General features: G+C 46.0%; 1 protein-coding gene and 1 long non-coding RNA gene across 3 annotated transcripts in view; both read left to right on the forward strand.

Moving 5' to 3' along the window:
- The window catches only part of LOC132120891 (uncharacterized), a 14,082-nt gene extending 4,080 nt beyond the window's left edge, over positions 1-10,002 (forward strand). Inside the window, exon 3 of the long non-coding RNA XR_009426187.1 lies at positions 9,835-10,002. This is a non-coding gene — a long non-coding RNA (uncharacterized LOC132120891). The remainder of the gene's footprint in view (positions 1-9,834) is intronic.
- A 491-nt stretch (positions 10,003-10,493) lies between these two features.
- LOC132120889 (myocardin-like) lies at positions 10,494-11,072 on the forward strand. 2 transcript variants are annotated; one of them, XM_059530108.1, is made up of 2 exons: positions 10,494-10,624; positions 10,762-11,072. In XM_059530108.1, exon 2 carries the CDS (start codon positions 10,771-10,773, stop codon positions 11,050-11,052), a length of 282 nt encoding a protein of 93 aa, XP_059386091.1. In that variant the 5' UTR covers positions 10,494-10,624; positions 10,762-10,770; the 3' UTR covers positions 11,053-11,072. The 2 variants fall into 2 exon arrangements, with proteins under 2 accessions (XP_059386091.1, XP_059386092.1); XM_059530109.1 differs by having other exon boundaries at positions 10,509-10,624; positions 10,765-11,072.
- Positions 11,073-12,267: the final 1,195 nt, after the last annotated feature.

The following is a 12,267-nucleotide window of genomic DNA, read 5'->3' on the forward strand; positions in this document are numbered from 1 at the left end:
ACCGGTTCAGCGCCACAGCACAAGATGGCCGTCAGTCCAGCACCACAGCACAAGATGGCCGTCAGTCCAGCGCCACAGCACAAGATGGCCGCTAGCCCAGCGCCAATGCCCAAAATGGCCACCGGTCCAGCGCCACAGTACAAGATGGCCGCCAGCCCAGCACCACAGTACAAGAGGGCCGCCTGTCCAGAGTCATGGCCCAAGATGGCTGCTTGCCCAGCTCCGCTGCACAGGATGAGTCTCAGTTGACCCAGTTGATGAGTCGAGTCAGGTTCCAGTTGACCCTCCGGAGTCGAGTCAGGTGCCAGTGAACTCTCCAGAGTCGAGTCAGGTGCCAGTGAACTCTCCAGAGTCGAGTCAGGTGCCAGTGAACTCTCCAGAGTCGAGTCAGGTGCCAGTGAACTCTCCAGAGTCAGGGCTAGTCACCGCTGATCCTCGAGAGTCAGGGCTAGTCACCGCTGATCCTCGAGAGTCAGGGCTAGTCACCGCTGACCCTCCAGAGTCAGGGCTAGTCACCGCTGACCCTCCAGAGTCAGGGCTAGTCACCGCTGACCCTCCAGAGTCAGGGCTAGTCACCGCTGACCCTCCAGAGTCAGGGCTAGTCACCGCTGACCCTCCAGAGTCAGGGCTAGTCACCGGTGATCTTCAAGAACTGAGTCAAGTCACCGGTGATCTTCAAGAACTGAGTCAAGTCACCGGTGATCTTCAAGGACTGAGTCAAGTCACCGGTGATCTTCAAGGACTGAGTCAAGTCACCGGTGATCTTCAAGGACTGAGTCAAGTCACCGGTGATCTTCATGAGCAGTGTCAGGCCAGCTCCAATCTTCTGGAGTCCAGTAAGGACACCAGGGAATTACCAGAGTTTCGTCGTTCCGTTGGTCCAGCCGCACGGAGGTCTGCTCCGCCTTGGGGGGCTCTGGTCCTGACCACATGGCTGTGGTGGTCTTCTGCTCCACCCTGGGGGCCTTCTGCCCTGACCACACGGCTGTGGGGGTCTTCCGCTCTGCCCTGGAGTACTCTGGCTTCGTCCACAAGGACGTGGTGGTCTTCTGCTCCGCCCTGGGGGGCTTCCATCCTGACCACACGGTTGTGGTGGTCTTCTGCTCCACCCTGGGGGGCTTCCGTCCTGACCACACGGTTGTGGTGGTCTTCTGCTCCGCCCTGGAGGGTTTCCGCCTTGACCACAGGGGTGGGGTGGTCGTCTGCTCCGCCCTGGGGGGCTTGTGCCCTGACCCCATGGTTGTGGTGGTCTTCTGTTCGGCCCTGGTGGGTGCCACGTGATGTCCTTATGGACTTATTTTTTGTGTTTCTTGTTTCCTGTTGTGTTTTCTGTCGGTTCCCCTCTGTTAGTCTGGCCCTCCGTCCCTCCTCCTGGACCTCCTCCGGTCCTCCTCCCTCCTGGTCTCCCTGTTTTGTGTTTACACTTCTGGTGTCTGTTTCCCATATTTCCTTTATGGCCCTCCGTCCCTCCCCCTGAGCCTCCACCTGTCCGCCTCCCTCCTGGTCTCTGTTTTGTGTCATGTCGTGGAGCGTCTGGGAGCCGCTCTGTAGAGGGGGGGTAATGTCTACAGAGCGGCTGTAATTACCCTTTAATAAATGACTTACCTGCGATTGGTTCCTTCTCCTGTGTTTTCTGTAACACCGATCGTGACAGAAGGACTCCGTCACGGTAGGAACCAGCGGTATGTCATTTTTCCGTTCCCCAGCCAAGATGGCGGAGCGGCGAACCAAGTACCTTCGGTTGATCGCCCTCCGCCAAGAGGGCAATGAAGTGGGTGCCCTGGCTCAGGTGTTCTGGTCCCTGGCCGAGGGCATGGGCTACAACGATGCGGCCCTCAAGGACTATTTCAATGGCGGGCTGGATGATCCAGTGTCTCAGGAGAAGATGGCGCAGTTAGAGACACTGGAATTCTGGGAATTCGTGCGCTACCTGCAGCATCGGCTTCGGTGGGATGCCCCAGCCACTTCTGTCTCTTCCGGCGGGGTGGTCGTCAGCCCAGCACCACTGCCCAGGATGTCAACCAGCCAAGCGCCACAACCCAAGATGGCCGCCAGTCCAGCACCACTGCCCAGGATGGCTACCAGCCAAGCGCCACAACCCAAGATGGCCACCAGTCCAGCACCACTGCCCAGGATGGCTACCAGCCAAGCGCCACAGCACAAGATGGCCGCTAACCCAGCGCCAATGCCCAAATTGGCCACCGTTCCAGCGCCACAGCCCAAGATGGCTGCCAGCCCAGCACCAATGCCCAAATTGGCCACCGGTTCAGCGCCACAGCCCAAGATGGCCGTCAGCCTAGCGCCACATCACAAGATGGCCGTCAGTCCAGCGCCACAGCACAAGATGGCCACTAACCCAGCGCCAATGCCCAGATTGGCCACCGGTCCAGCGCCACAGTACAAGATGGCTGCCAGCCCAGCGCCAATGCCCAAATTGGCCACCGGTTCAGCGCCACAGCACAAGATGGCCGTCAGTCCAGCACCACAGCACAAGATGGCCGTCAGTCCAGCGCCACAGCACAAGATGGCCGCTAGCCCAGCGCCAATGCCCAAACTGGCCACCGGTCCAGCGCCACAGTACAAGATGGCCGCCAGCCCAGCACCACAGTACAAGAGGGCCGCCTGTCCAGAGTCATGGCCCAAGATGGCTGCTTGCCCAGCTCCGCTGCACAGGATGAGTCTCAGTTGACCCAGTTGATGAGTCGAGTCAGGTTCCAGTTGACCCTCCGGAGTCGAGTCTGGTGCCAGTGAACTCTCCAGAGTCGAGTCAGGTGCCAGTGAACTCTCCAGAGTCGAGTCAGGTGCCAGTGATCCTCCAGAGTCAGGGCTAGTCACCGCTGATCCTCGAGAGTCAGGGCTAGTCACCGCTGATCCTCGAGAGTCAGGGCTAGTCACCGCTGATCCTCGAGAGTCAGGGCTAGTCACCGCTGACCCTCGAGAGTCAGGGCTAGTCACCGCTGACCCTCCAGAGTCAGGGCTAGTCACCGCTGACCCTCCAGAGTCAGGGCTAGTCACCGCTGACCCTCCAGAGTCAGGGCTAGTCACCGCTGACCCTCCAGAGTCAGGGCTAGTCACCGCTGACCCTCCAGAGTCAGGGCTAGTCACCGGTGATCTTCAAGGACTGAGTCAAGTCACCGGTGATCTTCAAGGACTGAGTCAAGTCACCGGTGATCTTCATGAGCAGTGTCAGGCCAGCTCCAATCTTCTGGAGTCCAGTAAGGACACCAGGGAATTACCAGAGTTTCGTCGTTCCGTTGGTCCAGCCGCACGGAGGTCTGCTCCGCCTTGGGGGGCTCTGGTCCTGACCACATGGCTGTGGTGGTCTTCTGCTCCGCCCTGGGGGCCTTCTGCCCTGACCACACGGCTGTCGGGGTCTTCCGCTCTGCCCTGGAGTACTCTGGCTTCGTCCACAAGGACGTGGTGGTCTTCTGCTCCGCCCTGGGGGGCTTCCATCCTGACCACACGGTTGTGGTGGTCTTCTGCTCCGCCCTGGGGGGCTTCCGTCCTGACCACACGGTTGTGGTGGTCTTCTGCTCCGCCCTGGAGGGTTTCCGCCTTGACCACAGGGGTGGGGTGGTCGTCTGCTCCGCCCTGGGGGGCTTGTGCCCTGACCCCATGGTTGTGGTGGTCTTCTGTTCGGCCCTGGTGGGCGCCACGTGATGTCCTTATGGACTTATTTTTTGTGTTTCTTGTTTCCTGTTGTGTTTTCTGTCGGTTCCCCTCTGTTAGTCTGGCCCTCCGTCCCTCCTCCTGGACCTCCTCCGGTCCTCCTCCCTCCTGGTCTCCCTGTTTTGTGTTTACACTTCTGGTGTCTGTTTCCCATATTTCCTTTATGGCCCTCCGTCCCTCCCCCTGAACCTCCACCTGTCCGCCTCCCTCCTGGTCTCTGTTTTGTGTCATGTCGTGGAGCGTCTGGGAGCCACTCTGTAGAGGGGGGTACTGTCACAGTGTCTGGGTTGTGTTCCCTGGGTTTCCACTAGATGTCCTCCTTTCCCATGGTGTCTGTCACTTTATGAACTGTCTGTTCCCTTATTTGGTCACCTTCCTCCTTGTTTGGGTTAATTGATTAGTCCCCACCTGTCTCCAGTTCCCTCATTACCTTCTGTGTATTTATACCCGGTCTGTCTGAGTATGTGTCACGGAGTCCTTGTTTAATGTTGAAAGTTTATTCATGTCCCTCATCTTGCCTTGCCTTGCCTTGCCTTGTCTTTGTGTCTTGTTTATGTTTGGATTTGGATATTCTGGTTTTGACCCTGCCTGGACTGTTTACCCCTTTTGGATTACCCTTTAATAAATGACTTACCTGCGATTGGTTCCTTCTCCTGTGTTTTCTGTAACACCGATCGTGACACACATGGTCAGACGTCACACACACACACACACACACACACACACACACACACTTGCTCTCTCTCCCAGACACACACACACACACACTTGCGCTCTCTCTCTCTCTCTCTCTCTCTCTCTCAGACACACACACACACTTGCTCTATCTCTCTCAGACACACACACACACACACACACACACACACTTGCTCTCTCTCTCAGACACACACACACACACACTTGCTCTCTCTTTCTCTCTCTCTCTCTCTCTCTCTCTCTCTCTCTCTCGTTTGTGTGCATGCGTGGGCATTTGCTGAGTGAGCGGAGTGTGAATCGGAGCGAGACTGTCGGGTCTTTTCCCATTTCAAAGGTCTGTTTACTTAAGTGTTGTTTCTTTCACTGGGTTTATTTAAGCTGTTTGTGGTGTATGGTCACAAAGTACTGAAAATATTGTGGTGGGGGGTGGTTTAGCCAGTGGCTGCCATGGCGAATGCTGAGACGGAGATTTATGAGCAACTCACCCGGCAGCATGGAATTAAAGTGCCAGTGGGAGATGAGCAGGTGGGAAGGAAGTCGACCGGAAGTTGAAGTCGGCCGCGTGCCGCCATCTTGTAGCAGAACTTCACTTGCGTTAGCATATCATTGACTCCCATTCATTTTGGCGTCACTTTGACAGCGAATAACTTTACATCTGAGGCGTTTAAAGACTCCATTTGTCCATTATTTATTTCTAAAGATACACAACAATTTATAAAGGGCTCCATTACCTTCTATGTTAAATTATGGCCCCATAGAAACGGTTTTTGTAAAAATAGGCTAACGATTGCGTCATAACCACTCGACTCTCTGTCGCACAGTAGAGAAATTACCGTACAGACAGGAGGAGAAGCTCGCAGGCAATCGGGGAGACGTCAAGAGAGAAGCCCATAGATACAAGCCCTGGCGTTACATTTTAAAATACTATACAAAATAATTAATCAGAATACTTACTCCTGCTCACTGACGCCAAAGAACTCCCCGCTCAAGCTCGCCGTCTCTGCAAGATTAACGATGGCAGTTTGCACGCACAGCTACTAGAAGATTTACATCTGTCAGACAGGTTGCTGACGTCATCAAGCTTAGTTTGAGTCTGAGCGTCAGAAACGGAAGTGCTAAAAACCGCTAAAAATGGGCTTCACTTGTCTCAATTGAGTTCCAATGGGGTCGCTGTGTCCATTTCTTTTACTGTCTATGGAGTTGAGTGCTCGGTTGAAGAATGTGTGTTAGTGGTAGGAGAGATCGTTGGTCACAGTAGTATTCGTTCGGTGTCTCGAATGAAAGGTGCTGTTGTGTTATTTTTGGACAAAGTTGAAAAAGTGAACAGTAGTTGCAAATGTATTAGTCCTCAATGGTAGTTTGATTAAAGTTTTTCCACTTGTTAATCCAGCGAGAAAAGTGTTGCTTTCTAATGTGCCCCCCTTCATTACTGATGAAGCGCTGAAACGCAAATTATCTAGTTATGGACCATTGGTTTCTGCGATTAAGAAAATCCCCCTAGGCTGCAAATCTCCTTTGTTGAAGCACGTCATGTCTTTCCGTGGACAAGTGCATATGATTTTGAGGAATGATATCGATGAATTGAATATTACTTTTAAATTTAAAGTTGATAATTTTGATTATCTCATCTTTGTAACAACTGAGAGCATGAGATGCTTTGGATGCCGGATGGTGGGGCACTTGGTACGTGCTTGTCCAGAAAGAAACGCGTAACAGGTTTCAGAGGTTGAAAGTGGGTCTAATGAAGGTCAAAGTTTGGAAAAAGAAAGCGAAGTTGGTGGGGTTTCTGTTTTGAGTGTGGACAAAGAAGATCTAGGAAGTGGAGTAAAGAGTAGTGAGAAACGAGTTCAAAAAAAAGATGAGACAATGGATATTGTCTTTGATGAGTTGGAGGGTGAAATACTTAAAGAGAATGAAGAGGTATTTAAAGTGCCGGCAGTGAAGAGGAAGTCGAATCTTTGTGAGATGGAAAATACATCAAAGAAAAAGTTCTGGGGAAGTTTCGAATGTAAGTGAAGTGTCGGGCTCAGAAAGTGAGCGAAATTGTTCTGAAGTTGAAGGAAATATGAGTAAAGATTATAGTGGGTACAGTTTGGAAAGAATGAAACAGTTTCTGCAGCGTACAAAAGGAATGAGGAATGTGGAGGTTATAGATTCTTTTCCTGATCTTTCGTTATTCATTGACTCAGCAAAAATGCTTATGAAGCAGAAAGGTGAAGTATGTTTGTTGAACCCTGAGGTGTATCGTTTAAAAAAGATTGTGCAAAAGGTGCGTCCTCAGACAATGCATAATGATATGTCACAAGAATAATGGAGTAATGTGGATTTGTTTTTTTTGTGTTTTTTTTATCCCTCATAATGAGTAATTTTAAAATATCTTCCCTGAATGTAAATGGGGCGAGGGATGTAAACAAAAGAGCACAAGTTTATGAGCTAATGAAACTTAAAAACATAGATGTTATGTTTTTGCAAGAGACACACAGCACAAAGGAAAATGAAGTTGAATGGATGAAGGAGTGGGAAGGAAAGATTGTTTTGAGTCAGAAGACTGCTCTTAGTGCTGGGGTGGCTGTTTTGTTCTCAAAGACCTGCCTACCAATATCTTATGATGTTATTGAAGTAATACAAGGCCGTTTAATTAAGATAATAGCAAAGTTTGAAAATGTTACTTTAGAATTGATAAATGTTTATGCTCCTGTGAAGTCAATGGAAAGAATGTTGTTTCTTGAAACTTTATGTGGTAGTCTGAAACAATGTAATATGGAAAGTTTTCTAATACTGGGTGGAGATTTTAATTGTACAAGCAATGATTTAGATAGGAATCACATTGAACCTCATATAGCTTCAAAAAATAATTTATTGAATATGATTAAAACTTAATCATAAGTTTTAACGAAAGGCAATATACATGGGCTCATGTGAAAGAAAATTTATCTCTTTAGCAAGACTGGATATGTTTTATTGTTTTAAATATCAGAAACAATGTTTTAAGTCTTGTTTTATTTGTCCTGTTGGTTTCTCTGATCACTCAATGGTAGTAGCATGTGTTTTTATTAATTCTATTAAAGGTAGGAGTGCCTATTGGCATTTTAATAGTGCTTTACTTGAAGATGCCCATTTTTGTAAATGTTTTTCGTTTTTTTGGTTGGGGTGGAGATCAAAGAAATCTTCCTTTACATCATTACAGCAGTGGTGGGATATTGGGAAGGTGCAGATACAAAAACTCTGTAATCAGTACACTTTTAATGTTACTAGAGACATGGTTCAATCCATAAGAAGTCTAGAGATGGATATTGTGGAACTTCAGACTTTAAGTGGAGCAACTGTAAATCAAAATCAATCAAGGAAAAAAAGCAATATTAGCAGATCTATTAGGTACAAGGTCTCAGGGGGCATTGGTTAGATCCAGATTTCAGAATTTTTCTGAAATGGATTCCCCATCAAAGTTCTTTCTCAGTTTGGAAAGGAAAAATGGCCAAAGGAAAAATATTCAGTGTTTAAGGTCAGAAGATGGAAAAATTCTTACTGAGGTTTCTGACATTCGCAAAAGGGCTGTCAGTTTTTATAAAGAGCTGTATACCCGCAGCTTTGTCGATGACCAGTTAATGGCTGAATTTGTGGCAGATCAGCTTCCAAAAGTGAATGAGGATTCATATACAAAACTGGTATGTCCTTTAACAATAGATGAAGTTTTTAATGCTTTGCAGAGTATGAAAACTGGTAAAGCACCAGGTATAGATGGGTTGCCTGTTGAATTTTATAAAGCTTTTTGGCATTTGTTAGGAGAAGATCTACTTGCAGTTTTAAGTGATAGTTTGGATAAAGGACAACTGCCACTAAGCTGCAGAAGAGCGGTTTTAACCTTGCTCCCTAAGAAAGGTGATCTCAAAGAGATAAAAAACTGGAGACCAGTTTCTTTATTATGCACTGATTATAAGATGTTATCAAAAGCTTTGGTAAACAGACTGAAAGAAGTAATTGGACAGGTTATTATCGTGTAAGTCTCTGTATTGGTTTTTGGAAGAACCTTTGATTAATGGTGCTCGACTGGAGTTTTGTGGAAATACAACTTTATGGTTGATGCAAGCATTAACACAAGCCAGAGTTGTTAAAATGAAGGATTTAATAGAAGTGGCTGGTTTCACGTTGGACAATGCTGGTGCACGTGCGCAGAGACTTGGAATTAAATCAAAAAGCACTGCCCATCTTTTGTTAAAGAAGTGGCGAGACAATTTGAGTGATGAAGACTGGAACTTTGTGTCGAGTCAAGCGCTTCCTGATAAAACAGATATTTTTCCTTGTATGGTGATCTCTAAAAGTGTAATTGAAAATGAACATGTTTTAATGACTTCAGAGATTTTGAGAGACTTTATTTTTGATACAATGGGTGGAAAGAGTTTATATAAAGTTTGTGTGAAGGTGATAAATAAAGACAAATTAAAAAGAATGGATACACCATGGAGAGACCATTTAAGTGTTGATATTGAAGTCAAACCTTTTTGGGGCTCTTGTTACAAACCACCATTGACTAAAAATGTGGGTGATCTTCAATGGCGAATTTTACATGGGATTGTTGCTGTAAATGCTTTTATCTCAGTGTTGAATCCAAGTGTGCAAGATTGCTGTCCTTTTTGTGATCAAAGAGAAACCATATTTCATTGTTTTTTACATTGTGAGAGATTAAGATCTTTGTTTGCTTTATTGGAGATTATATTTACTAATGTTAATGAAATTTTTACAATGGTTGTGTTTATTTTTGGTTTTAAATATTGTAAAAGGAAAAAGAGGAAAGGACGGTTGTTAAATTTTATTCTGGGTCAAGCCAAAATGGCAGTTTATATTAGTAGGAAATATAAAAGTGCTCATGGTACCAGTAAAAATGTTGAATGTTTGTTCAAGGGACTCATAAAAGCTAGAGTAAAACATGATTTTATTTTCTACTCTCATATGAAGAAATTGGAAGAGTTTGAAGCGGTTTGGAGTGAAGAAAAAGTTGTGTGCTGTATTGAAAATGATGCATTGAAATTTGTTGGAGTTTTTGAGTAACTGTGATTTTGTAAGTTGTACCTGAATTTGTGTAGTTAATAAATATGTGGTTAAAAATAAAAAAAATCTCTCTCTCTCAGACACACGCAATCACACACACACACACACACACACACACACACACACACACACACACACACACACACACACACACACACACACACTTGCTCTATCTCTCTCTCTCAGACACCTGCAAAATCACACACACACACACACACTTGCTCTATCTCTCTCTCAGACACACACACACACAAGCATCAGATGCAAACAGAATTTCAGTCAGATATTAACACAGACTCAAACACTGCTGGCGTTGAGATGATAATCAGTCTCCTTCATGTCTGATTTGTTTTTCTCGTCTTTCTTTGTTTGGCTGTTGGACTGATCTTCTCTGAGTCTGTCTCTCCTCTCATATCTCTGCAGTGAACCATGGGAAGCTGTCGCAGCAGGGGGACTCGTACGTGTTTGAGGAGGACAGCAGCAGTGAGAGTCTGTCTCCAGATCAGCCGCACAGTGAGGAGTCCCAGTGTTCAGCTGAAGCACTTACAGAGAACAAGAGCAGCTCCAGCTCACCCACACTCATCAACACTGATCACGTGAGTCCCCGACACAGGACCGCAAAGAGATGTTCAGGACATCGCAAACAGCTTGGATGAATGACTCTACCCACTATATATATATATATATATATAAAGATTGAGATAAGAACCACAGCCTTTAAAATTATCACATTTTGTTGCTTTACAGTCTGAAATGACGACGGGCAAAGTTTTTGTTTTATCCAGATGTATTTACTCAGTGCAACTTATCTGACATTAATATGTAAGTCAAAGATAAAACACCAACATGTCAGAACACAATTTAAATACAATAATATTGGGGAAAATTATTTCAAATTAAGTCATCTGTTTTCTGTGTGAATCTGTGTTAAAGTGTAATTTATTTCTGTGATGCTCCGCTGTATTTTCAGCATCATTCCTCCAGTCTTCAGTGTCACATGATCTTCAGAAATCATGAAAATATGATGATTTACTGCTCAAGAAACATTTCTGATTATTATCAGTGTTGAATACAGTTGTGCTAGTGATTACTAGTGATTTAATAACAATATATTAATTTGTCTGTTATTCGGGGGTCTCAGAGCACTCAGAACCAGGAGGAGAACGTGACGAACAGCCAGGAAACACCTATTCCTGTTCCTGCAATAGTCAAGGTAGGACTGAACATCTTGTGTATTTCAAATAAAAAAAAGCAATGATGATACACTACTCTAATGCTAAAATCTGAAGCGTTCGCATAAATCTTATTTTATGAACTCGTCTGATTTCTCTCTGCTTTTACTGTGCAAAGCAGTCCAAAATGTCTGAGAAGAACCGCCACAAGAAACCTAAAGAGATCAAGCCTAGAGTGAAGAAGCTGAAGTACCACCAGTACATCCCACCGGACCAGAAGGCAGAGAGATGTGCTGCGCCGCAGATGGACTCGACGTATGCACATCTCCTGCAGCAGCAGCAGCTCTTCCTGCAGCTACAGATCCTCAGCCAGCAGAAACACCAGCACAACCTGCACCCACCTCCACCTCCACCTCCAGCTCCAGCTCCACTGCTGCACCGCTTCAGACACAACACCACACACGAGTGAGTCCAGCACTGGAGAACATCATCACACCCACAGACACACACACACACAGAGAGAGAGAGATAGAGACACACACACACACAAAGAGAGAGAGACACACACACACACACACACACACACAGAGAGAGAGAGAGAGAGACAGACAGACACACACACACACACACACAGAGAGAGAGAGAGAGAGAGAGAGACACACACACACACACACACACAGAGAGAGAGAGAGAGAGAGAGACACACACACACACACACACACAGAAAGAGAGACACACACACATACACACACACAGAGAGAGAGAGAGAGAGAGAGAGAGACACACACACACACACAGAGAGAGAGAGAGAGAGAGACACACACACACACACACACACGCGAACACAGAGAGAGAGACACACACACACACAGAGAGACACACACACACTACTGTTCAAAAGTTTGGGGTCAGTAAAATAAAATAAAAAAATAATAATGCTTTTATTAATCAGTGCTGCATTAAATTAATCAAGTGACAATTATATATTTTTTTACAATTATTTAAAATAAATACTTTCTGTTTATCTGTGAATCCTGAAAAGTAAAATGCATCACAGTTTCCACAGAAATATTGTGTTCAACATTGCTAATAATCAGAAATGTTTCTTGAGCAGTAAATCATCATATTTTCATGATTTCTGAAGATCATGTGACACGGAAGACTGGAGGAATGATGCTGAAAATACAGCGGAGCATCACAGAAATAAATTACACTTTAACACAGAAAACAGATGATTTACATTAGAAAAACATTTCAAAGTTTTTAATGTATTTTATCAAATAAATACAGCCTTGGTGAGCAGATATATATATATAATTTTTAATGCACTTTTCATTATTTAAGCTGATTTCTGATCATGAGAAAAAATAAACGCAGTGAAGTGTGTCCACTGATAGCGTGTGTGTGTGTGTGTGTGTGTGTGTGTGTGTGTCTCTGTGTGTGTGTGTGTCTCTCTCTCTGTGTGTGTGTCTGTGTGTGTGTGTGTGTGTGTGTGTGTGTGTGTGTGTGTGTGTGTGTGTGTGTGTGTGTGTGTGTGTGTTTCTGTGTGTGTGTGTGTGTGTGTGTGTGTGTGTGCGTGTGCGTGTGCGTGTGTGTGTGTGTGTGTGTGTGTTTGTGTCTCTGTGTGTGTGTGTGTGTGTCTCTCTTTGTGTGTGTGTCTGTGTGTGTGTGTGTGTGTGTGTGT

Source organism: Carassius carassius, chromosome 39, assembly GCF_963082965.1.
Source record: "Carassius carassius chromosome 39, fCarCar2.1, whole genome shotgun sequence".
Taxonomy (NCBI): Eukaryota; Metazoa; Chordata; class Actinopteri; order Cypriniformes; family Cyprinidae; genus Carassius; species Carassius carassius.

Coding starts and splice junctions, on each gene's coding strand:
- LOC132120889 (XM_059530108.1), top strand. CDS start 10,771: ATGTCTGAGAAGAACCGCCACAAGAAACCTAAAGAGATCAAGCCTAGA.